At 39.0% G+C, this 26871-nt stretch overlaps 1 protein-coding gene across 1 annotated transcript in view; it reads right to left on the bottom strand.

Annotated features, from left to right (window-relative positions):
* The window catches only part of pdgfrb (platelet-derived growth factor receptor, beta polypeptide), a 33642-nt gene that overhangs the window by 6320 nt on the left and 451 nt on the right, over positions 1-26871 (bottom strand). The window contains 20 exon segments of the mRNA XM_032554238.1: positions 182-293; positions 802-924; positions 1033-1145; positions 1540-1706; positions 1933-2089; positions 2352-2462; positions 2774-2878; positions 4212-4344; positions 4470-4564; positions 4763-4874; positions 4876-4975; positions 5111-5234; positions 5360-5475; positions 6229-6251; positions 6253-6410; positions 8040-8199; positions 8872-9002; positions 9492-9749; positions 9831-10148; positions 11299-11373. Coding sequence (XP_032410129.1) covers positions 182-293; positions 802-924; positions 1033-1145; positions 1540-1706; positions 1933-2089; positions 2352-2462; positions 2774-2878; positions 4212-4344; positions 4470-4564; positions 4763-4874; positions 4876-4975; positions 5111-5234; positions 5360-5475; positions 6229-6251; positions 6253-6410; positions 8040-8199; positions 8872-9002; positions 9492-9749; positions 9831-10148; positions 11299-11347 — 2665 coding nt within the window. The 5' untranslated portion in view covers positions 11348-11373.

The following is a 26871-nucleotide window of genomic DNA, read 5'->3' as shown; positions in this document are numbered from 1 at the left end:
GTTATGTACATACAGTCGGACGCAGGGTTTGAGATTTGCCTCAGTTTAATGTAGCAGGAAAATTCTGGATCTGACTAGGACTCTGACAGGTAAAACTGAAAACATGGTTACAGATCTTTTTCTTTCTTTTTTCTCTTTTGCACATTCTGAGTGTGCATAGTTATGCAAAATTCATACTGACCCAGAGTGAAAATTTCCCAAAGAAGAATGCCATATGACCAAACGTCGCTCAGGGTGGTGTACAAATTGTGGAAAATGCTTTCCGGTGCCATCCACTTCAGGGGCAGGAATGTCTAAATGAGAAAGAAAAGAGAAAAAAGCACATAAACATGCTTTCAGAAATTAAAGAACATTTTAAAACATGATGAAATTAGCAGGGGTAGAAAGAGTTTGCTTGTAGTTTTTCCTCAGTATTATACAGTCCTTCTGCTTACTGTATGACGTTTCAGTACAGTAAAATGTTGCTTTTGGTTTGCAGTGGAATACAAGATAGGCAAAAATGTCTTGTTAGTTAAGAAATGTTTTTGACAGACATTACATGCACATAAATGAGATGATGAATAGAAATAAACTTCTGTATGTTTTAAGAGCATAAATCAGCATAATCTGTTGGATGTTTTTTTTTTTTTGTCAATTTTTGTTGTATTGTAGCACTAAATGTTTCAACAAATTAGTCTCTGTGTATCCTTAGTGAGAAAATGGGACTTGGCAGATTAGGTGTTAAATTAAAAAAAATTTTGGCCAGTAAAAAACTGATCTCTAATAATAAAATTTACTGTGACTGATTAATTTTCTTCTTACGCTGCCTTTGGAGATGTAGTTGGAATCATGCATGATGTCTCTGGCCAGGCCAAAGTCACAGATCTTCACCAGCTTGCCCTCACAGATCAATACGTTCCTGGCTGCCAGGTCACGATGGACACACTGTGGTGGAAACATCAAAGGGAGTCAATAGAGCCTTACCTGTCAGTACATCAAGTTTCAGACCTTATTTGTACTATTTAATTTGAAACATTATGTTTAACACCCTACATTCTTTGAGGCCAGGAAGTCCATTCCCTTTGCAACCTGGTAACTGAAGCCTAGGAGATCGTCGTAGGTGAGGGTGGGAGAATCGCCGATCACCAGATCCAGTCTGCCCCCACCTTAAAGACGAAACAGGGAGAAACAATCAATGGGAGACCAAAGGAGATGATTCGTTTCAGGCGTTATAATGGCTGACCTTCAGTGAGATGCTGTGATTGTATGATGTGACGCTCGTGCTGCTTCTTATATTGTTTAAATCTTTGTACGCTTGGTCCAAAATAAACTGCATTGTCTAATGTATAAAGAAATTTCTCAACTCTGACGAGCAACCGGAGGATTACTGGATAACTCCGCTTTATATCCGTCACAGTCGTTTATCAAATTTTTCTTTTTGCTTTGTGCTCATAATCCAGAATTCGTCATGCTTTTGTGTAACTGGAAAACAGATTTTCCCGTACTACTCTCCAGAGTAGATTTAATGAAATGATTTACGGGACAGGCTGCAAGTCACACCTTGTTCCTGGTAGAGGTCCTGCTGGTAGGGGGATTCATACGGGGACGGCTGGATGTCTGCATATTTAATTGTGTCCAGCTGCTCCTGCATAGGCACGTAGAAGGAGGGCTCATCTTTGCTCATGTCCATGTATCCTCCGTCGCTCTCACTTCCGAAGGACACATAGCTGGAAGGAAAAATTACGTGTGTGTGTGAGGGGTAAGGGAAGGCCAGTCAAGTGACACAATTAGCAGCCACCCCATCACATGTAACATCTGTAACAATTGCAGTCACGAGATAAGAGGGGGTGTCCCCGATCTATCTGGAGCTATATCACTTGCAACGACAGAATTTTATGGATAATAAAGTTAGAGACTGTGCAGCTCTGAATGCATTTTCTCTGCTCCTCTCACCCTTTTCTCTGGCTGAGAGGGGTACTTCCTCTGGAGATGATGCATCCGCTGTCCTGGTTCTTCTCAGCGTAGTACTGCAGGAAGGTGTGCTTGTTCCTATGCAGGTAGTCCACTAGGTCACCATAGCGACAGTACTCAGTAACCAGGTAGAGAGGGCCTGAGAGGCAGAAGCAGAAAGAAAGAGGTGTTGACATAATACACAAAGAAAGGCTCTTGTAATGCAGTGTTTAGTAAAATAAAATACATACATCTTAAATATTTTGAACCAACACAAAGTAAAGCACAACTCTGAGCAGAAGCAAACTGATAATCGTTTTTATATTTTTCTACAAATAAGAATAATCAAACACCTACATAGACTTCACAAAACAACCAGTGTTATATAATTTTATTTGACCAGTTGTCATAGTAAAGGTCACCATGTTTGGTGCAGGCTCCGAGCAGGTTAACAATGTTGAGGTGAGGTCCCAGGTGACTCATGATCTTCAGCTCGGACATCAGGGCCTGAGTCTCACTCCTCCTGGCTGTGGCTGAATGAGAGCAGACAGGAAACAGGAGCGAAAATATGTTTAAAAGTAGAACAGTGTGAGATATGAGAACCTAGCATAGAGAGAGCAGGAGTCGCTGTGTTTTTGCCAAACAGCCTCAAAAACCTGCGAGCTAAATCCTAAATGAGTCTGGCAGCAAAACTAAAGCTCAGCGGGCCTGCTGATCTCTCTGAGCTCACAGGAACATGGAGCTGGTGTCACATTATCTGACAGCCACACAGGGGTCTCCTGTTGTCGCTCTCACAAACTACGCACATGGTTCTGCACTGTTTTTTTTACTTTGTGTGTCTTACATTTCAGCATTTTCACTGCCACCTTTGTGCTGGAGTGGGAATGCGTGAGACCGTACGCAGTTGCCTCGACCACCCTGCCAAATGCTCCTGATCCAAGCGTGCGACCTGAAACACAAAGAAGGGCTCAGTGGGACGCAGAGTGAATGGAGCACACATCAGACCAAAAGGAAAAAAGAACAAAAAAAAACCACTTCATTATAATTTCAGCACAAGTAACTCTCTTTTAATTTTTAAAGGAAATTGAATTTTAAAGTGTTTATGTTCGATTAAAGAGGACTTTTCATCGGAAGTGGATGTCTAACTGAGAAGGGATCAGATGTTTTCGGCTAAGCAGCGCGGTTTCTAACTTTTAGAGAAAGCATCCGACAAGAAAACTTTAAAAAAGCAGCTTAGGAGTGAAGATGGACTGAAGCCAGTGAGACAGGTTTCAAAAGCTTCATTATGTATGCTGTAGCTGACTGCATGCAGACAACCCAAACCACCAACATAACTAAAGCCTTGGAGGGACACCTCCAGTTTAAGCTGTCTGTCTTCCTTTGAGCTACAGGAAGAATAAGAGCAGTCTGTTTAGAGCAAGAAAAGGGAATGGCAATATTTTTTTTGCAACCACAGAAGACGGAAACATAAGTACAGCAGATTTTTCAAACAAAAAAAATCAGTTTAAACCCCTTTTAGTAAACCTATCAACAATAAAAATTGGGAAGGAATATTACACTTTCATTAGATTATATTGATGTTTCTAATAAAATAGTTCAATTATAAAATGAATGATCTATGACTGTTTGTAGGTGTTCAAAGTTATTATTTTAAAAGGCGTTTTTACATTTTTGCTGTCTTCACTTGGATCTAATCCAATCTTAAATAATAATTTTGATTATTTTTTACATTAGAAATGGGTCTGAAATGCATAAAAGAGTACATAACATTTTAACAAAACAATTAGTCTTTTGTTTTTGTTGTTTTATAGATAAAACAAAATCAATTTTAGAAAATACCTCCACTATTTTCTGAAGACATACAAATTTTATTTTTTTTATTTATATTTTCAGAAAAGCTTAAAATAATGGCTGATAATTGCTGTCCTATAAAGGTTGGAGTACCTAGGATACTAATATAGTTTTTATATCACAAGCCCTTTTCTGGGTAAGATAATGAATAAAGAAAGCTAATGAGGCCCGAAACCTTAAAATAAACAAATATGTTCACTTTACAAAGTCGTTTAATAGCTCATTTAGTTCTCAAAAGGCACCAAGTGTAAATGACACCTCCATCAAGGCTGAACATCTTTAAAAACAAAGCTCAATTTAATTTTCATGTTGTGACACTTGCAGTTATAATGCCTTGCGTTACCTTAACTTACCGGAGGTGTACCCTCAAAATTCATTCATCTGTACATCGTCAGTGTTTAAGCAGATGCAGCGCTGCAGGCAAGACTCACCCAGCACCAGGTTTTCTCTGGGCATCTCCCAGGCCAGGTCATAGGGCAGATGGATGGGGTCCACATAAATGTACTCATGTCCATCCTGGCTCACAGACTCTATCACCTTCCATCTGATTTCATAGCGAGGTTTCTGAGAGAAAAGTCAAAGATGGAGGAAAATCTCACATATCTTGTATAATCTTTACTATATTCTCTTTGAAAAATGTGTACTGGGAATAACTTGGATTGGAATAAGTGGATTCATGAATGTCGTACCTTCCTCCATACAGCGATGAGGATGATTATCGACAAAATAAAAATGACCACTAAGGCCAGAACAGCAGCCAGCACTGCCACCTTGGAGAACCACGCTGCAATAGAAAAGAAGCACCAGAAACATTTGAGACAGCGCAGAAAAAGTGGTAACTTTTAACAAAAGTTGGTACCAAGGGTGCCATTTCGGTGATTTACTATTGTCTTGTGTTTTATTTCAGTTTTTTTTACGATGTATTTAGTTAATTTAATGAAAATAAATAAATAAATAAATAACATTTCCCAGGGACACCTACTGCTGGACACAAGTTTGACGTCCCTCGTGCTGACGTCCCCGGGCTGGTTGGAGGCCTCGCAGCGAACTGTGACCTGCTGAGGATTATGGAAGATCACCTGGCTCCTCACCATCGCTGACTTTACGCGCCTGGTCGTAGCTGACATTGGTTTGGATGCTCACCACCTCCGGTTGTGGCTTCAGCGGCTGCCATGCTGCTGTCCTGTTGCTACACCTAAAGCCGGACAGCACAGAAATCACGCCAGCTGCATCAACAAAGAGCTGAAATCAAAGCAGATGCTCTGAAGTGAGCCGTGTAAGGTCAGCCCTCTAGTGTTTGTTCTGTGGCATTACAGGTGTAGTGACTCACTTGAGCATGCCGTCACAGCTGTACCATTGTATGATCGGAGCTGGAAACCCTTCAGCGACGCAGGTCACCACGTCTCTCATCCCTGGGAAATGGTGGTCGGTCAGGTCTTTAATCTGAGCAGGAACTACACGGAAAAGATTGAAGCAGACATTATGTATCAGCAAAACTTATTTTAAAACAATTTTTAAATAGTTGGTTTTATTCGTGAGAAAAAAAGAAAAAACAAACGTATCAAATGCATCTTCACACCTTGGACTTCCAGGTCAAAGATAATTTCCTTTTTGTCGTCTCCATTGGAAATGATGACCGTGTAGACGCCATTATGCTCAGTCCTCACCCTCACCAGTGTGAGAACGGTCACATACCTGAGGCAAAACAAGCATGAGCAGAACATGGAGGATTTTAAAGCACATCACTGGTCTTCACTGGTAAACTAATAGCGCTGATAGTGAATAGCAGGTATGAGAGAATTTGTACTACATGACTTCATGTCAGCCTCCAAGCTTGCATTCCAGCTCCACTACATTGACATTTAACAATTTAGGTTGAAACCAGTCTTGTATTTTGAAAATAATATCAATATTTTGGAGTAATCAAGGAATCCTGACTTAAATCTGAAAGAGAATCCATGGAGGGAGCGAATGATTAGGTTGATAGCAAGACGTCCTTTCAACCTCAAAGACTTAGACAACTGCAAAGGTTTGTTCATTGTGTTGCCAATAAAGATTTTTTCCATTAATTATTGAGAGGTGAAAAAATATTGTTGCTTTGTATCCTTTAATGCAGTATATGATTTACACATTACTGAGATTACTTCTTCATTTGAGAGTGTGTAAAATGGGAAAAGCACAGCTCCTTGTGGGCCATTTGTCTGACAGGCATTAGGGAGTTGTGACAGGTATTTGGTGTTTATGGTTCCTGTGTGTTGACAGATGAAGTTCTTCCCTCTGGAGAGTATTATATTTCAGTGAGGAGGTCTCACTGTGTGCTGACTGACAGGACCTAGATGTGTGGATTGCTTAAATCAAACAGGATATTGAACACCTCATATTGCAGCTTTGTTGAATTTGTGTTTCTAGGAACATGGCACAGCTGCAAACTCAGGATGGATGTTCTACCTTATTTCATGATCCTGTCTGACTTGTGATAGCTTTGTCTCCCCTGATGGTGGTCCCGTCTTTGGTCCAGCGAACCTGAGGGGGAGGGTAGGCCTCAATGTCCACTCTCAGCTCCACGTTCTCCTGAAGCTTGGCTGAAATGTTTTGCCACTGAGCAGGTTTCACCTCCACAAAACCGTGTTCTGATAGAAAAACAGGTCCAGCGGGTGAATGATCTACAGTATGACAACTTAAATAACATAATTATTCTGCAGAAATCAATTTAATCTATTAAAGCCATCAGAAATTTTGCTTGTCAAGTTATCCTCTGAATGATAAACATCTGAGGAATAGTACCTCCATTGGTTGCTAGGCATATTCATGGCAGGTCACCAGTTCACTGGATCAATATAAGGCAAATAACTATGCATACAGATACTTACACCTAAATGCAAATTTTATTCATACCTAAAATAACATGCAAATTGCACCCAAAAAGCCTTCACAGGGATTGGAACCAAGGTCCAACTTGGAGAAAGCTCATATTGCTGCCTTTCAGAAGAACTCATTTGCAAGTCTTTACTTTTGCAAAGTTCTGCATGCTAATATTGGTCCTTTGTGTGCGTCAGTGGCTCTCAAAGTATAAAGAAGTTGAAAATACTTCACAGGTATTACTGAAAAAATATTTAAATAATAATAGTGCAAACCTTTCTGGTTAGCAGGACAAATGGAAATAAGATTTTAAAGCCAATCTGTCTACTAAATTATTCATAATTCATACTAGTCATACTATTTGTCATGTTACAACTAGAAACATAAATGTATTTTATTAATATTCCACATATTTGTGTCCCTATTGTTTTTTGTAAAATTCAAAGGACATACATACTTTTCAAGAGCTAGTCTGAAAATATTCATTAGGAGTCATAATGGACAAAAGTCACTGAAGTCTGTTTTTAGTATTCATCAAATTCAAGATGTACCAGCTGAATCCTTTGGCTCTGTTCGGATTTTTTGGCTTAAAGTACTGCTAAAGTATATGTGTTTCTGGCCAGAGACACCTAACTATAATGTATTACATACCAGAAAAACTCTATAGGTACAGCAACAGACTTCCTTATGAGGTGTCTTTCATCCCAACAGAGCAATAAAACCAATGAAAATAACAAATGAGCTAGCTGTGTTAAGTTGGGTCTATTTCTATTTGGGTCTGTTTGTGTTTCTTTACTAAAAACAGTAGCTGGTAATATCGGTGTCCATTGCTAACTGCTGCTGTCAGGACATGGTCTTCTTTCCCATTAATGTGTCCCTGTTAAAACTAAAATATGTCCTGGTCTTCTGTCTCCATTGAACCTGAAGGTTCAAGTTATTTAAAGCTTTTGTACACACTCTATGCCTCACTGCAGACGGAGTAAGCATTCATAGACCCCAAGCGTATGCAGTGATGGTCAAGAGACAAAGTCTAGAATAAATTGTGCAGTACAAGAAACCTTGTTTTTACTGGCTTTCAATCTGCTGTTGTAAGTAGGTGACTTTATATGCCTGGTTAAATACTTTTCCACCTACAGTCTATATAAGGCTGGTGTGTGCTATGATTTGCAGGTGTGCTTTATAGGGTATCACTCCGGGATCTCCCACTTTGTCATAAAGTTTATTTCAGATCCAATCCATGAAAAATAAATAAAAACGCTCTTTGCTTCTTTCAGACACAGGTCATCTCTACTCTTTACCTCCCAGTGTTGATAATAACAACTATTCCTTTTGTGGTGAGTGAGGCACAATAATAATCCATTCAGCATCAGTTTGTTTGGAATTTTGTGTGTGTTTCTAACCAAGCACGGTGATGTTGACGCTTGAAGTAGCTGTGACGCCCGCTACCATTTCTTGGACGTGGCACACGTAGTTTCCGCTGTTCTCCACCGTAGTGCGAGGGAAGGTCAGGCAGGAGTGCATCTTCGGGGAGAAATACGTTTGTGGTTCAACCTCAACAACCTTTAAAGAGGAGGAACAAAACAAAATAAGACTGTCATTTCATTCTAATTTCCTCTCATCTAATGCCTTTTGAGCAATCATGTTCTATACTGGAAACATAAAAGCTAGTAAACTGTTTGTTGCTGCAGCTTTCACTTTGTTTCATATGCACAGAAATCATTTTAGACATTAAACACGGGGCTCATTAAACATCTTTGACTTTTTAAGGAATTCTGAATTCACTAATGGTATTTGTTGTCATTCTGACTGGGAACTTGGAGAATCTAACTTTCAAGTACAAATACAATCAGCAAAATCATTTCCAAAAAGAAATATGATTGAAATATGTTGTTTTTTTTGTGAGCTATGACAGCAAAAGGGAATCTATTGGTGGTGACTTGTACAACGCACATCTGCATGAGACAATCACTTCAACCTTAATCACAATGGTTCGCTAGGTAAAGCTGAAACAAATACTGAAAACTCTATAGAGTTTCCCAACATGCAACAAAATGTGGTGTGAAGAAATGGCCACTTGGTCAAGTACACATTGAATGTTTTTAAAGCAATATTTAATCCAAACTGAGGTGTGTCACTACATCTTGTTTCCATTTGGGCTTGGTTATGAGGCCGGAGAGAAATCGCAAAGGGGGATTTGAACAAAGGCGCTTGTTCTGCTCCACTCCTACTCACCGCAGTGTGTGGAATATCCCAAGAAAAATACACCAGCTCCACTCCGTGCACCGTGCAGTTTATAGTCAGCGGCTCGCCCTGCTTCAGGACCGTCTTTGAACTGTTGATGTAAGGGTTGATGTCTTCGGCCACTAGGGATGGAAAGAGAAGTTGCGGGGCAGAGTAGGCATGATGGCAAATTGGTTCAGTCACCAAATTATTTGGTGAAGAAATTTTAATAATTAGAAATTAAAACAGATAAAATGAACATCTTAACACAATATTCTCATCTAATGATTTATGGCAGTGTTTGATCTATGGCTGCTCCTGTTTAGTTTCTTAAAATCTTTTTTTTAAAAAGTACACAATGACCTTCAAGAGCTGAGCTATTCATCTACATAATTAATGACAGCGCTTTTTAAAATCATTAAAACAGCTGTAATGTTGGTATGATCTTCAATCAATGATTTGTAAAACTGTCCACACAGAATTTTACCTAAAAAAACATACCAAATACACACAAAACACATTGCTTCTGTGACTTTTAAGTTCAATAGTTTAGTTTTTGATTTGGACTGAATAAAAATGCGAGTGTTAGTGAGTGTCTGGTAGTGGGTGGCTGCTGTGAGCTGCACTCCAACCTATAATGCTGATGACGTTAAACTCCTGAGACTCTTTGACCTCCCCATTCAGCTCTCCACGGCACACATATGCTCTGTCCTCCAGCTGCGCCCTGTACCCCTCACTCGGTACATAATGCCCTTTGATGGGCCTGTTGGTGTCCCACTCATACAGGATGACAGTGATGTTTGGGTTGGTGGCCACACAGGGGACGATGCTTTCTTCACTGGTCTTCGTCACCATGCCGTGGGTGCTCTTTACAAACCAAACTTCAGGATCTGAAGAGAGAAGTAACTTGTAAGTTGACAGTCGGAGTTAGTGCAAGAGGTCATGCTACCGAGAAATGAGGCGCACCCTACCTGGGACAAACACTGCCACTTCCTTTATCTCGTCAGAAATATCATCGACGCACTGATACACGCCAGTATGCACCCAACTCACACTTGTTAGGTTCACAGCAACCGACGTAGTATCAAGTTCAAAGATTTTGTATCTTGATTTCATATTCTCATCTAGCTGGTTCAGGTAGTAAGTTGAATCGTCCCTCTTAAGCGCCCACTTTGCGTGGCTGGAGCCGGAGCAGATTAGGGTGAGAGACGAGCCTTGAGCCAGGACAAACTCTTTGTCATCAGGGGTGATCTCCAGGCTGCGCACTTCTGGGCAGAAATGCACCAAAGCTGCAGTTTGCAACAAGACATGAGGTCAGTATGTAAGAGGGGGGTGTCAAAGAGATAGCAGAAGAAGTTCAGAGGTTAAATCAACAATGTAAGTCAGATCCTGTCCTATCTATGACTGTTGAAGGATGTGAGTGGTCTGGAGCAGATGAGAGGGAGGATGAAGACGACTTGTCAGACACAGATGGATACAAAGTGAGAGAAGCATCGTTTATCTTTTGCATGAAGAATTGAAGTGTTATCAGGTTCTTTATTAATTGGGGGAAAGGTCATAGGTTAATAAACAAATTTCACCCTACTTTTTGGCCACACTGAATAATTTCCTTAAAGTAAGTGTAACTGAGTAAATTGTATAAGTTAATGCTTTGCTTTGTAAACTGATCAGACTCTCCAGGATCTTTCGCTATTGTTATTCTGAGGTATATATATAGTATTTCCAAAAGGCCTAATTCTTCTGCTCATTGTAACCAGGCTGGATACGGATGCATACTTAACTTACCAGCATGTGAGGAGTTTGGGAGAAGCGGTAAAAAATATTCCTCACAACCACAATTAAATGCCACCCATCTCTCAGCTGCCTGCTCTTTAGCTGGAAAATGTCTTTTCTGTTCCGCCATCACAATAATATCTATAGAGTTTGTCTTACTAGAATCAAAATGATCAAATGAGACTGATATTAACCCTTCCGATGTGAAAAAGATGATCTTGTTCACTGTTTTCTATGGTGGAGGATCTGCGGGCCTGTTTATTCTAGAATATCTGAGGGATAGTCTGGAGAGACGAGAGTACATGAACTAATTCAAGACTTTGGAGGATCTAGATAAACTGTGCAAAGATGAATGCGCAGAGATCCCTCTTTATTATCTTGTGAAATTATATAAAAGACTATTAAGATTGCAGGCATTAAATGGGGCACTTATGATAAGTTGGTAAAAAAAAGACATTTATCTCTGAAAACAGGATGTTTTTTCAACATTTTAGTGAAAGTTTATGTTGATGGAATAAATAATGCATATTTGCACATTTTATAAAGAGTACCAATAAGTATTTTCTGTTTTTCACATCCCATTTATCATTTCTGGAAGAAAAAACTTCTGAAGAACCTTCTTATGCATTTTCACTTCTTGTTTGTCAAGTGAAACTGAACACTAACCCGTTAAAGCGACCATCAGGTGGAGCACAGATGCTATCAGCCTCCTCATTGTGGCTGCCTCGTGACCCCACTATTCTGCAAAAAGAAAGATGGTGCAATCATGAAGTGAGTCTTTATGATTCATGCAGCTCAAAGTGTTGTACACGAGAAAAGCCATAAATGTACATGGTATTAAAATGTGCAAAAATAAAGCACAATATTAACAAAATATAAGTCAAAAATACTCTTGGTAAAAAAAAACAAAAAACTTTTAAAGTAATTAATGGAACAGCTTGTATAACTTGAATAAATAGAAAGTTCCTAAGCTTTGATGTATCATTAAAAATACAAAGTGATGTTGGAAAAACACCATAGTATCAGTTGTTAAAAAGCAGCTAAAACTGGACTCAGATGCCTTCTCTTTTTGGTTTGGTCAAGCAGCCTAACTACTCAGTTTTGAATAAGCTGAAATCTTCCAACAGCGTCTTTTATATATATATAGGGAGAGAGAGTTGTAAAGAAAGCATTACCATTTACTGTTTACAAGGTGACTTGAGACAAGAGCGTGGATCAGATTTTCTGCATTTGTTGGCATTAAAAATAAATTTAGTGATCCCATGTAACTTAGGTGGGATAAATGTTTTTGACAGCTTTTCAACCCTCAGACAAATTATGTAAGACTTTACATAGTAATCTCATCCACATTTTGCCATCACTGCATCTCTTTTCAACTCTTGGTTGTAATAGTAAAATTTTAGTTTTGTTTAAAAAATTGTTGTTCTACTGTTTGTTTATCACAGAAGAACAACATGTGGAAAAAGCTCTAGATGTTCTAGATGTCCAAACTGTTCACCTGACATGTTTACAGTCATTTTACCCCGAAAGCTTTTGTGTATTTATATTACGTTATTGTACATGTTCCACAATTGCTGAATGACTGATTGCAGTGTGAAGTGTTTTGGGATCCTCTGGATTTAATAATGTGCTATACAAGTACAAAGTAAAAGAGCGAAGCTGGGCAACTCCAAAGAAGATATTATATTTCTCAGACGAGGGATCACCAAGGCTACATCAACTCCTGCACTTAATTCTTGAATAATAAAAAGAACATGATTTATCTAAGGTTGCTGATTGTTTTCATAAGAGCAGTGACCTGTTTTGGAAAGTAATCAGAATCTTTAACAAATATCCATCAAATTGAGCAAAGTAACAGAAAAAACCCAGTTTTGGTTACATTAATGATTACACACAGCTTCACAAGCATGACAAAACAACTTTTAAATGATGGCGGCTTGACATATGCTGCTCTAGCTCAAATTAAGTGACAAATGTTTGTGAGAACACTCTGTTGCGCTTGTAAAGCTTAAAGGCGAAATAAAACAAAGCATGTGATCCATCACGAAGCTTTTTTCTTTCTTGGCTCCTGAGCTAGTCTGGAGGTATTTGATGCCTCGCTGCACCAGGACAGAGCGACAATGTGCGTCTCCTTTTGTTCCTGGTTCGCCAACATTCTGCACCCTCACAAACCAGTCAGTGTGTGCATATCTGAAGCAGGCTAACTGGCAACAATGCTATGTCCAAGTTATTCTGGGGTCATGCTGAGCCATTAATTGGTTTTGGTGTAAACCAAAGTGAAAATGAGGGCATTCACATATGCATCCGACAGAAGCGAACTGGCTTGGGATATCATGTTGTACACTGATGCAAATGCAACATCCCAGATGAACTGAAATGATTTTTTTTACTGCTAAAGACCTTGTAACTTCACACAGCTGAGAAGGCCAGAGGATAAAGCTGGTGAGGGTGTGGAGGGGTGGTTTGTTGTTATGTTTGGGAGGGGGGTGAAGGCCGGCTGCACGCACACGTCTGGAAACAGTTAAGGATGGATCACAGGCCTGTACGCAAGAGGGTGGGAAAGAAAAAGGGGGCGGAAGAGTGAGGCTTGGGAAGAGCGTTGGTGGAGGAGGAAGAGAAAGAGGGAAAAGAAATTGTGAAATCTTTCAATTAGTTTTTTTTTTTTTTTTTACTTTATGTTACACAAAGATTTTACTACCTCTATTTTAAGATTTTGTGCTATTTTTATTTCGCTATGTAAAAACAGCATGTTTTGACATTTACTCAGCTGTCTAATTGATAAGTGTTTCAGGGGTTTTCATAGATATGTTTTCAGGTATAAAACAGCTGAAATGTCCCTAACAGTTTGGCACACAGAAATAAGCCTAAAGTCAGTCTGTTACTCAAACCAGATACAAGTTTGTCTCCCTAAATTAACAGCCTCTGGCACTTCCGTTCCCAAAGCAGAAAGCTCAAAGCTCTTGAGCAGTTCCAAAAAACACGGCTGGTCCATTTCCTCCCCCGCCTCCTGGTTCTAATAAAATGAGGTGAAGGAAAGGCGGATGGATAATGAGCAGAAATGTACAAACTTCTAGATTCTCATTGGCACCAAAAAATACTCAACATATGGACATACATTAGATTACAACATGGATGTACTCTTACACCAAACGCGCACACACACAGAGACCTTCCCTCCTTTTTCTGCTTTTGTCACTGATGTCTGTGTACAGTTCATGTTCCCACAGCATTAATCTAAAACTTTCCCAGGACCACCGATACACATGGGACCCTACTGGTGATGACGGCAAGAGTGGAGGGGTCACTTTGTCCCAGGGGTCCCAGCAGCAGCAAGCTGCGAGGGTCCGTGCCGTGAGGAAGCTATTCGTCAGCGCTCAAAATAAAGCCCCTAACCTCACTGTCAGTGACAAAGGCTTTGAACGACAACAGCCAAGTGACGCCAAAGGCATGTGTTACTTGGCATAGTCAGGGATAACAAATCATATTTAAAATAATAACAGTTTGACAAAATAAGCAAAACTCTTATGGTCTGAGTTTTAGAGTTCATGCTCGTACAGTTCCTGTGCAAAAGTATAACTTTTCTAATTTTGTCTCATTCAATCCACAACATTTAAAAAATATATTTTATGATGTGATTTTATGAGCAACACAAAGCACCACATAATTCTGATTATGAATATTTTGCCACAGATTCACAACTGGATGTATGTCTGAACTTTAACTGGGCCATTCTGACACATGAGCATGATTTGATCTGAACCAGAAGTTACCAAACCTTTTACAATAAAGCTAAACGATGAATAAACAGTCTCAGCTAAGACCGAGTTTGAACATTTTTCAATTTGTTGTATCAGACCATTAAAAGAAATAAGTAAAAACAAAAAACACATTTCCACCAACTGGATAAAATTTGATAGAAAGTCGTCCAGAAATCAGCACTCCAAGTAGAGAGTTGGAGGTTTCACACCAGCTCTGGATTAAAAATTCCAATACTGTATATACGATATTTTATATTATTTTAATAAAATTAATGTAATAAAGAGGTTTCTGCAGTAGTAAAGAGGCTTTTGTACATTTGAATGCTCTTATTAAATCTTTCACATTGACAGTTTTACACAGCCTTCTTTAGGACACATGCCAAATTATTTAAAGGGACAAAATGCAAAGAAACATAGTAACTTGTACTGCAAACAACAATTAGGCCTGATTAGTAAGAATACAAAAAGGAAACCCCCATACTTTTTTAAACTTGAAATGGAAACATGGTTAGGTTAGATTTGATTTCACTCCAAGATCCAGGATCCTAATAGTAGACGGAAACTTTTATGCTTTTATCTAAATCAGTTCGCAGCAGCTCTGGTTGTTTGGTTAGGGGTGTTATTCTGCTGGAAGGTGAAAGTCTTAAGTCTTTTTTGGAGCCTTTAACAGTGCTTTCTCAGAGGATTTAAATTATTTTATCTCCAACAATTTTCCCATCAACTCTGACCAGCTCTCCTTGTTCCTAGTGAAGAAACACATTCCCCAGCATGACACCCCAACCACTTTCCACCATGGGAATGGTGCGTTCAGGGTGATGTGTAGTTTTAGCTTTCTTTTGCACAGTGTTTTGAAAGGAGGTCAAATGTTTTTCAACAGAGTTGAGCAAAAGGCCTGTTTGCTGTGGCCCCTACAGAGCTTGTAGCACACTGCAAGCTGTGTTTTATCATTTAGAAACATGTATCACAATCACTGGACAACCAGCTTTGCATGGGTTTATTTAATAAAATTAATGTAATACTCATTGAAGATTGAGGTTACAGCTTGACAAAATGTGAACATGTTCAAGAAAAATTCATACTTTAGCCAGGTATTGTGCATCTGAGATTAAATAGTGGAGAAAAAAAATCCATATTTAGCCTACATGTACAGACTTTTGTAGACTTTCAAAGAACCAGTCAGACAAGCAATCTTAAAAAGATTTTGGAGCTTAATGACATAAACAGGGGGAAAAATCTGCACAGAAGTCAAGCAGCGTGACATGACTTCTATAAAAAAATGCTTGAAAGCTGTTTGATCTCTTAACCTCAAGGATGCTTTCTGGCTGAGCCGCAACAACAGAGTCATTTACAGTAAGGAATGTCCACAGTGTCCACAGTGTCCACAAATAAATCAGGGTCAAGTCAAATCATTTTAATATGAGATCTCGTAAAGTATCTGCAAAACATGTCTCCAAGCCAGATGTTTATTGTTGTCATTTAGGTCTTTGGATTGGGCCACCACGTTCCCGCTGTAATCTTGGAGGTCTGAGGAAAAACAAACTGTGTTTACTCCAGCGATGGCACAGAAATCACCAGACGGGATACACTTCTATTCCTCCACATGAATTTTCCCACAGATGCTGGGAATTTAGCGGTTTATCGTAAACAAACTCTCTACACTCAAAGTGTCACCAGCTAACGAGAAAAGATCGCTGATGTCGACCTCAGCGGGAGGCCCAGGGCCCACGCTCTGCCTCAGGATGCAGCTAAACCTGCTCCTGGGATTAGACACATATATAGTGAGGCTGCAATGTTTTACTTAAACATCTGGCACTGATAAAGCGGAGCTCGATAAGGTGGGAACCTTTGTCCAAAGAGCATTTGCAGCCAATTGTGTGAATTAGTGCATCCCAAGAGGGGAATGCTTGCACTTGGAAGAAGAGGGGGTGTGGGGTTGAGGGAGGCAGTGTGATCCATAACAAAAGCAAAAGCAAACTCCTCACAGGCTGCAGCTGGAGGGATCTGACTTCCGGCACTGGGAATTTTCTAGGACCTGTGTGGGTGTGATGCATCCCTGACACAGTGATCCGTCAAAACCGCAAACCAAAGACTTACAGACAATAAGGACGCCACAATGAGTGGAAGACCAACAGTGATGAAACTCAAAACTTCTTCACATAACAAAATGCATTTTGACTCACAATCAGAGGGCCGGAGAAACAAGAAGACCAAAAGAAAGCAAAGTGAAGCGTACCATCAAATGCATGAAACGACCAATGACAGAGCATGACAAGCCAATGAAACAACAAAAGGAATACTGTGCCCTCCACCCGACTGTGGAAAAAAGAGCATGCAGACATATGGAATAGTCTTTATGGGAAAGAAAAAATCAGAGCAGATTGGGGCAGCAGAAAAAGTGCACAAAGAGTCTGAGATCACAGACACTAATGTTTACCCTGCTTAAGTGAGCAGGAAGCTGAGATCTGCAAAACAAACATCTCCAATTTAGCGGGTCATGTCTTTCCAAGAAAAACAATTAAACCTCGCAGAATCTGACACTGCCTTATCAGAAACACTGATACTATCTGGACATATTTACATGCATAAATACATGGGATATACATCTATAAAATCTAATAAAGATAAAACATTGTAATTAATTCATGGGTATCTACAGTTTGAGAGAGCCGAGCGGCTGTGTGGGAAAAAAATTACCAAGAGTCTTTGTTAAAACAAATCTCTTTTTTTATCCCTCCTCCTGGACTGACTATCCTCCCCCCAGAGGAAAACCTTTTGGTCCTTCAGCAGCAGACCCGCAGTGCACTGTTCCCACCCCAAGAGGCTGCAGGGTCTGCAAAGTGTAACGGGACTTAAACAGCTTTACATTAACAGCACTGCAATAAATACTGAAAATGTGTTAGCCTGGGAACAACTAAACTATGCTGCAAACAAACTGTCAGATTAAGTGCCATATAAGCAGTAGAAAACCTTTCAGGCAGCAGCTGAAAGATTTAAAAGAAAACAATGGAACCTTCCCTTTCCCAAACAAAAGTTATTTGCTTTAGTTCATTTTGTGGAAAAAACTGGCGATTAAAGCACAATGTATTTTTATATTGAGTATTTGAAGCCGTTAATACAAGCTCCAGTTTCTGCCCACCTAAAGATACTAATCAAAGGCAAGAATATTAAAACAACATCGTCTTTTTGAGTGTCATATCTTAATTCATTTTCCATGGCATGTTTATTTCTTATTTATTAATTTTTTAAAAATAATTTCTAAAACGTTTTTCACAAACTTGTAAGAAACCAACCTTTTATAACACATTTTAGTAGTAGTCTCACACAATTAAATCAGCTATATATTTTTGTTTCAATGAAGAAATATCCCATTTATTAGCATTAAGTATTTAAAAAAAGCCACAAATTAAATGTTTTTTTTTTCCAGCAGTGATAGATTGTAAGAATAAAAAATGAGAAAAGTTCAGCTGGAGAAATGCTGAGTACTAGTTTTTTACTTTTGACATTGATTAAACTGCCTATTAATTTATTAATCAATTTGTTTTTCCAGATATTTTGTTTCCCAACAAAATTGTGAAAGGCCATTTACATAATGACGTTTATTGGTCTCTAAATGAGATGGTTGTGGTTGATCAAATGCTCTACCAAGCTTGACTTGCAATGTTTTTGTTTAGGCTATATTTGGACAGTACAATTTTAGTGGACATGATTTCCTGTCGTAAATAAAGTCAAGGACAGACCAATCTTAAGTAGCCATTAAAAGAAGGTTTGTGAATGTCCAGTATCTGTAGGGGTCAATCTAAACTGCTCCCATATCTACCATCAGAGTAATAATTAAAAGGTTTACAACAAGTGAAACTGTCCTGAGTGGGTTTTAGCATCAGGTTTATCCTCATGCTGTTACCAGCAGAGTGGACAACAGTAAGGGAAATAAGACAATGTAATTTATTCTATGGCTGTTGCACATATCCTCACAGGAGTGTAAATAATTGTGGAGGTGATTGCAAATACATGGCGTATATGAATGACAGGTTTGTTTTCATTAAATACAAGAGTTTAGAGTTTACAAAATGTGGTCTAGTAAACCCAATTTGTGTTCAGGGATAGGTAAGACAGGATTGGAGCAGTGTGATGTTTTAGTGATGTTTATTTTTTTCAGTAATTTCTTGGTCATGATATGGTCATTTTGAGGAGGACCCAAAGGGAAACAGACAATTAGGCAGACATTAGAATAAAATAAGTGATGAAGCAGTCCAAAAACACTTACAGAGAACTAGGAACACACAAAGGAGCATGATTAGAAACAGGGTTTGATGTAAGAATCATGACACAGGTGAGAAGCATATTCCCAGAAAGGACTAAAACAACAGGTGGAAGTAATTATAGAGAAGGGAAGAGACACATGAGATAATGCTATGTTCCAGTTAGAACTCAGAGCTGGGTTTGACGTCACAACCAAGTCGTTTTTAATTAAAGAAAATCAGAATTTCAACATGTCAACACCCTTATACAGTATTCGCGTTATCTCTTACAAACATCATTTTAAAATTTATTTTCCATGAGCAAACACCACTTTTAATTTGATTAGTTGATAGTTGACGGCGCTACATGTAACACTAATTTCAGAAACACTCTTAGCTGTGTGTCTTGCAAAATAATCACGTTTTCAATAGAGTGGCCAAACTGAAACACAAAGTCAGCCTTATGAGCCTTAATTGTGGGTAGTTGGAGTTGCTCCCAGTCTCCCAGTGGGTAATATGACTTTGAAAGTTGTTTTTTAAAACTGGGAAGTCGGAATTTTCCAGTTCCGAGTACCACTTAAATGCAGCATAATTGCCAAAGATAATGAGGAAATAATCAAGATACAAATGCGGATAAAACCCAAACATCCCAGGACTGTCACACCTTCTAGCTCTTCTATTGGTGCAGTTTTATGTTCAGCTAGTACTGACTCAACTTCCTGAATAATTTTGCATTCTGCACCTACGGTTTGTATTCACACCAGATCACACACCCAAGTTTGATTTGTTATTTAAAGCAGTCTTTATTTTCCTACAGTTTCTTTGTTCCCAGTTTGCCATCAGAGATCATTGTGTGAGCATCTGCCGAGTCTAGTTCAGTCATTGTCATAGGAGAGCTGATCTCAGGAAATAAGCTGCTACCTTCTCAGCCCGATGAGGGCACCTGCATCGCAAAATGCCAAAAATAGATAAAGTGACGTGGCTAGATGCTATAGTGATAAATTTATAATAGAGAATCACATGCTCATTGGGTTTTGCACAAACATCTTTATTAACACGGAGTGATTTGGGGATCTGTGTGTCATGTGAATGATAAAACTTTACTGTGAAATATTGATCCCATCATACAGTCCCATGCTAATATTTTTATATTTCTCAAACTGTAGAATATTTGTCACATTTAAACCACAACATTTGAGGTATTATACTGGAATTTCAACAAAAGAAACATTAACACAATTGCGAATAATTAGGTGGGCTGCACAAACGTGGACTTTATGGAAGAGTGACAAGACAAAAGTCGCCATTGAAAGAAAGCTATGACTTTTTGGATATTGCCAAAAGTCATGCAGAAGTCACAGCAAGCAAACAACTTCTGCATGAAGTTGTTTGCATGAAGCAAACAACTTCATGCCAGATGACCAAAGCTCATCTGGCTTTGGTCAGATGAGAACAAAACTCACATAAAATGTTATGTGTGGTTGGAAACAAAAAATACTCCACACATGCCACTTCTGTGGTGAAATATGGTGGTGGCAACATCATGCTGTGGGAATGCATTTCTTCAAAAGGTACAGAGAAGCTGGTCAAAATAGGCGGGGAGATGGATGGAGGTAAACATGCAAGACAATCTTGAAAAAAAAAAAAGCTGTCAGAAGCCAAAAAGACTTGGAAATGTGGTTCACCTTCCTGCAGGATATCAATCCTAAACATTAGTCAGAGGTGCAATAAAAGGGGTTAGATTTAAGTATTTTCATATTGTAAAACGGCACTTTGAAAGTCTCAGACCTAAATCTAATTAAGAATCTGTGGTAAGAATTAGAAATTGATGTACATGTTGCTTGAACTAAATGAATACAGACATAAAATAAAACACTTGCAGCTGTTGCTGCAGCAAAACATGGTTCTACAAAGTACTTAGTTAGGAGAGCTGAATCAAAATGCGCACCACACTTTTCAGTTTTATTTGGAAAAAATATTGAAAACCAGCTGTTATTTTCCTTCCACTGCACTGTTAAGTGCTACTTTGTTTAGGTCTATCACATAAAACTGCCAGTAAAACACACTGTGGGTACAACATGAGAAAACATGATATTTTACCAGACACTGATTGGATCATTGATATATCGCCGCAGTTTAATATTGGTTTATTTTCATTTGGATAAAAAATATAATGTTCTTTTTTTGCGTCAGCTTTATTTCTAGCCTCCAGTGTTGCCTCAGGGAGATATGTGCCTGCAGCAACAGTCACATCCAACTGTATGGTGATAACGTTTTTTCTACAATCTGATGCTGGGTAGGTAGTGTTTCTGGTAAAAACATTTGCTTGCTGTGGTCAAAAACATGCAAATATAGTAATGATGCATGAAAAACGTACACAAAAGGGAAACCAGAATAACAAAATATTGGCTAACTGTAGAGTCCAGTCCAAAAGAAATGAAGAGACAGGTGTTAATGCTCCTTGGGTTCAATCCAAGCCAAAATAACATAGTTGTTCTTCTTTTGCAGAGTACAGTATGTAGTTGCTTTTCCATCATTTTAGAATCAAAATACACAAGCTGTGCCCCAAAGTCTGCCCCTTTGGGACATTTTCTGCCAAGTTTCAAATATTTTTGGGAAGGAATGAGGCCAAAAAGGGGTCTTCGTTTGTTTTGACAGTATCAGTCTGACGGGAAATAGTTGGTGGAGATTTGTGACTGAGTTGCACTGACCCCAATTTAGATCCAAGTTACACAGCTGGACATTGAACTTTAAAAGGATCTGTTCATCGCAAAAATTGCCTGTATGTTGTAACTTAAGTGGCTGACGCTGCAGTGAGGCCCTGTCAGGTTTGCATTATCAGCACTTAAGGAAAAGATCTACTGTTATTCCATTTTCATAATGCTATTTTCTTTTTGGTTTAGTGTTTGGGTACAGAGCATGTGAGGTCCAATTTCACAAGCCAAAGTGACTCTGTAGTCATGGCTAAGCAGCACATGTTTAGGAAACTGCTGATTTTGGTTTGCTCCCCTTTCAAACAGAGTTGTAAATGCTGTTTGTAGTGGCAGTGGGGGGATGTTAAGGGCTTTCTGCTGCAGAATGGCATCTTCAGATGTGGTAGCTCTTAGATATCAGCTTAATGATCTAGATTTGAGTCAGTCGGTAAATTAAATGAAAGAATAAAGGGATTAAAAAAATAATTCAATTACGTCTTTTTCATTCATTAAAATGTGGGTTTAGTACTAGAGTGGAATTAATGTATCTTTAGTGGTCAATTTAAATAATGTGATTGTAAGAAATTAAATGTTATACACCACACGGGGTATGAATTTTTTGGCATAAAATGTACAAACTTCTTCCCAGATTTTAGTTTTTTTATTCATTATATCCAGACAATAAGATCCCTAAACTTCATGAGAAGTGAAGTCCCCTTACTCAACTTGCAGTCCCCCTGCACCCACACCCACCAAAGAAACAGAAACAGCTGAATACAATTAGAAATAACTGGTTTTAAATTCCACTTACATACTCAGATACTTTAAAAGAGAGAGCTGGTTTCAAAAGCAAAAGAAAATTTCAAATATGTCTTGTAATTGTTGTAATTTCTGTTTATGTTGTGGTAAAATATCTGAAGTTTGTGATTTTCTATTGTATTTCTTAGTAAGTATGGAAGTAAAACAACTCAGCAAAACCTAATCTGTGTTTTATGCTATTCAGAACCTGCTTGTCTTATAAAAGCATTAGGTTGTTTTTCTTTGTCCTCTTTCCCCATTGCTCTGTATCACTAACTCCAATATGTTTTTGCTGGCCAGAAAATCCCCAAAGAGATTTCAGAGAAAGAAAAGAATCTGACGGACACCAATACTTCCTGTCTCGTTCTTCATGCACTGAATTTAGAAAAAACTTGATGTTTGCATGATGTTAAAACTACACAAGGTTGGTAGTTTCTTCTCAAATACCAATAAGAGGAAACAGATGTTTTCTTCAGAGAACTTGCTTTTTGCTTTTTCTCATTTCTGTCTTGTGCATCTCTGACTGTCACAGATGGGTTTTTATTATGGTGCATCTCACATGTACTCACATCACATACTAACCTATGTAACATCATGTGAATCTGAATTTTTACTAAAAAAAGAGGCCCTACCTACACCAATGTTTTATTTTTAAATAGAATGATCAAAGGTTCTCCAGATTTGAAAGTTAAAAGCAATCACTCATGCTAAGAAAAAATGCTACATTATTCTAACTTTCATTATAATTTAAAACAATTATTTCACTAACAAGGACCACGCCACAAAGATATGAAGTTAAAATGAAGGAAGGGCCTAAGGAATACATGAAAGGGATGAGTCATTAGAGGAGATATGTGAATGGAAACTTGGAAGCAGACTCATAGTGTGTGGAGATATTCAGGAAGTGACCTTTCCTATGCCTTGCTAGGGCTGCCCCAAATGGAGCCTGAAAGAAGGAGGAGTTAATGGGAGCAGAGAACAAGGTGAAGATGAAGGTGAGGGGAAAAAGAGGGGGATGAGTGGAAAAGGAGGGGATAAATGGAAGAGAGGGAGGTGGAATGCTGACGTAAGGGAGCGGGAGGGCAGGTTTCAAAAGCACGCAACAGACGTGGAACATGGGGTGAATTAAGTTTATATAGACAGCTGCGTAATTAAAGGAGTAGTTGAGGCGTGGTCCTTCTCCCCAATCTAAGGTAGCATATTAACTCCATTTTATTAACAGACTTTTCTACGTTTAATCTTTTTACCTTTAGTAATGATGTGTCACAACATTTAGAACTTAAAAATGTTGTGCCTTACAGTGAGTATGATATTTGTTTTTGTATTGATACCTGTTAAAAACTGCTGAAATGTCACTCACCAAGGAAGAAGCCATGATTCTAAAATGGATTTTAAAAAGTTACAGTTTAAAATGCTCTCAGGGACAAAGATCTCAGTTTTTGAGCACATTATTCTCAAAAAACAAGTATGAAGCCCAAGAATATCATCCCAACTGTCCAGTATGGGATGGTAGTTTCATGTAGCATGAAGTTACATGCTGTGTAGGCATCTCACTCTGGGAAGAACTGCTACACTGCACAAGACAGGTGACATTCTGAGGAAGAAATGTGGAACTTCTGAAGCAATATCTGAAGATATCAAGCAGAACGTTAAAGCTTAGACACAAATGGATCTTTTGCATGGACAGTGACCATAAACCAGGGGTCACCAGCAGGTTGCCTTTAAAGGCCAGCAGTTCCAAAAACAGATTAATTCAATCCCATCTGACATTTGTGGACAAATGTTCCTTATAATTCTGGGATTCACCAAAGATATGTGATGTCTAAAACAGGAAACATGTTTATGATTTCTTGTCAGACAGTAAGAGAAAATGATGCCTCATTTCATACATTCTAAGTAAACATTTGGTCAAAGGATTTTGTGTCTATTTCTTCTAAAACAACAGTGCCATAGCAAAAGAAGGGAAAAGAAGATACAGTGAAATAAATGCTTCCTCAAAGGCTTGTCTGGCTGAACTTCCTGACTGTAGATGAAATGCAGCTGCCTGTCAGCTCCCCCTGAGTTGGTGGGGAGGGGGAAAAGCCAGATGGACAGGCGGCAGTACAAGATTGCTGCAACCCAAAGCACTCTTCACTACACTTATGTGATTCAAGTTTACCGTTTGAATCACCGTTTGATAGGGTCACAGAGAACCAACTGCTCAGCTGAAAAATATGAAGGTTGAATCATAGCCTCTGTCGTGCAACTGACCACAAGGCTTTGAGTCACAGCAAACGTACACTCATCAATCAATGAAGTGATAAGCATGTGATAAGATGTCAGCTATAAGTCGGCATGTGATAAGATGTCCAAACTCAGTATTTCATCCAGATATGAAGAGCACGACAGTGGTTTGGTTTTCATACTCCGGCTGTTCAGCAGCTGCGTGCTCGGCTCTCAGAGAGACGGATAAATCACTGCAGGACAGAATGGGATCAGTATGTGTTTTAAAAACTCTATGTGGAGCTCAAACCTTTACATGTCGACACTGCGGAACACATGTGAGCCCTAAGAGAGTGCGGACATGTTTTCTGTATGGTCCTAATGCGAAGCACATTTTCTTATTGTGGATGGCATGCAGAAAGCCAGGAGAGCCAGGAAACAGCTGATGACTAAGGATTAGATCCAGGCCAAGGGGAGGAATGGGGCTGACTGTGCTGTACAGCATCAGGGCCAGCAGAGGAGCTGTGCTGCATACCACTGACTTGACGCACTGGAAGGAAAGTCCCCACTTTTCATGAGAGATGTATAACTTTACAACATTTTTAAAAACCTGATACAAAGATGTGCCAGAGGAATAAGTTGTTCTGACATGCATTACAGTCTCTGACTGCTAATGGTTTATCCACGACTTAAATGCTGTTTTCCAAAGATTTCTCTATAGAACAGATTTGGACAGCAGACTGGGACATCTACATGGTTTGACTACATCAAAAACTCCTTCACATAACAGGTGGGACAAGCTCTTTGAAATCACATGCTTAATTAGACAAAAAGGACAATGATCTGTTTCCAGAAGATGGATGTCCCCTGTTAATCAGACCAACAAGTTCAGGTGCAAAACACGTGGCATTCAAATGAAAAAGACATGAAGGAAACACATGTCTTGGCCGTTAAACAGCTAGCATCACCATAATGTCCCACTGAGTTACAGACTCAGTTCCAGTATCCAGTATTGATTTAGACATGAATCAATGGTAAGTCAATACCCCAGGTTTAGTCCTACATCTTACACCTTTTGTTTTGGCGACATATCGGCAGAACAGTTTTGGGCAAACGATTTAATTAATTCACTTCACACAATTAACCAAACATTTATAAGGATGAAAAATAATTTGTAAAGCATGCAGAAATGTCAGAAAGCAGTGTCTTTGTCTTTTTATTCAAGAGCTAAAAATGAATAATGGTTAAAAGGATGTCATATTTACATATTTGTACAGTAAGGTTTGTTGCGGGAGTTCTTGCATGGATATGCCTTTAACTCCCCGACCCTTTCAAAAACTTTTGAATCCAGCCTCAACCCAATTGCAAAACAATATCATTTTGTTTTTATTGAATCTGTTTGTTGTGCAACTTTTTTTTTAAAGCATGAAACAGCATTTCCAACAGAACTGCTCACTTTAACACAGCAGCAGCACATTAGAATCTCTGAATAATCTCACTGAATCACCCTCGTAACATCGAGATGACACAGCACTGAGAGCATGTCTCTCAGACAAGAAACGTGGATTCATTTGTATTTATTAAAAAGAACCCTGGCAGCTAAAACAATAAATGTCTACAAAACCGTGACGGTGACACTTAAAAGAGTTCATTATGCTTTTGATAGTGGGTTAACCATGCTGAAATTTAAATTAACAATAAAGAATTTGATTGAGAACTTGGAAAAGTTTTAAAGTTCTGACACACAACAGATTTTTAGCCTTGACATCAATGGACAAATCAGACTTCTAAGTATTTTCAGTCAGAAAATGCTCAAAGGGAACTCATTCCTGGCAGTAAAACTCTTCTCCTCAGATAAATGCCACGAGATTGTTCAACAGATTGCCCGCTCATTGGTTCACAGGAGATCTTAAAGGAAGGGTGAAGCTGTGTTCAATTAAAGCTCGGTATGTATCATCACTGCGAAAGGAATGCATTTGTAGTTGAAGAGGATGCTGGAGACAGTGACGGATGCTGGGTCTGATTTCGATGGACAGCCAGGAGGTATACAGAGAACATTGATTCTCTCAGCAGCGTTTAGTGGGAAGATTGTTGGTTCACTTCGGGTGACTGAAGAGGGTCGTATAAACAGGCTCTTTAGCAGTGAAACACAAAGTGGAGGGCATGCAAACAGGTTGTAAAACCCACAATGTGTGTGTCTGTGAGTGTCTTGTCAAACGTTTTCTCTCAGCGAGAAGATAAACTCTGTCAAAGAGATGTGTGTGTGTGTGTGTGCGTGTGTGTGTGTGTGTGTGCTGAGATGCTACCCCATCAACATGTTGATGTTTGAACAGGTTGCTCATATTTTCATGCTTGTGTATACACACTGAAGCATGCGGGTAACAGACACCCCCTATTAGAGACAGAAAAACATTAGGTATCACGCAACAAAATGGGTAAAGAAGTTGTCCTTAGTCTTTTAAATCTGATTAGATTAAAGTCAAGAAACTCTGCTGTGTGCTCTCTCCATGTCAGACATCTGTGAAATCACATCTGAACAACTTTGTTCTG

The sequence above is a fragment of the Xiphophorus hellerii genome, chromosome 23 (genome assembly GCF_003331165.1).
Source record: "Xiphophorus hellerii strain 12219 chromosome 23, Xiphophorus_hellerii-4.1, whole genome shotgun sequence".
Taxonomy (NCBI): Eukaryota; Metazoa; Chordata; class Actinopteri; order Cyprinodontiformes; family Poeciliidae; genus Xiphophorus; species Xiphophorus hellerii.
Note: the sequence above shows the minus strand (reverse complement) of the source record. Positions and strands in the feature narration are given on the sequence as shown.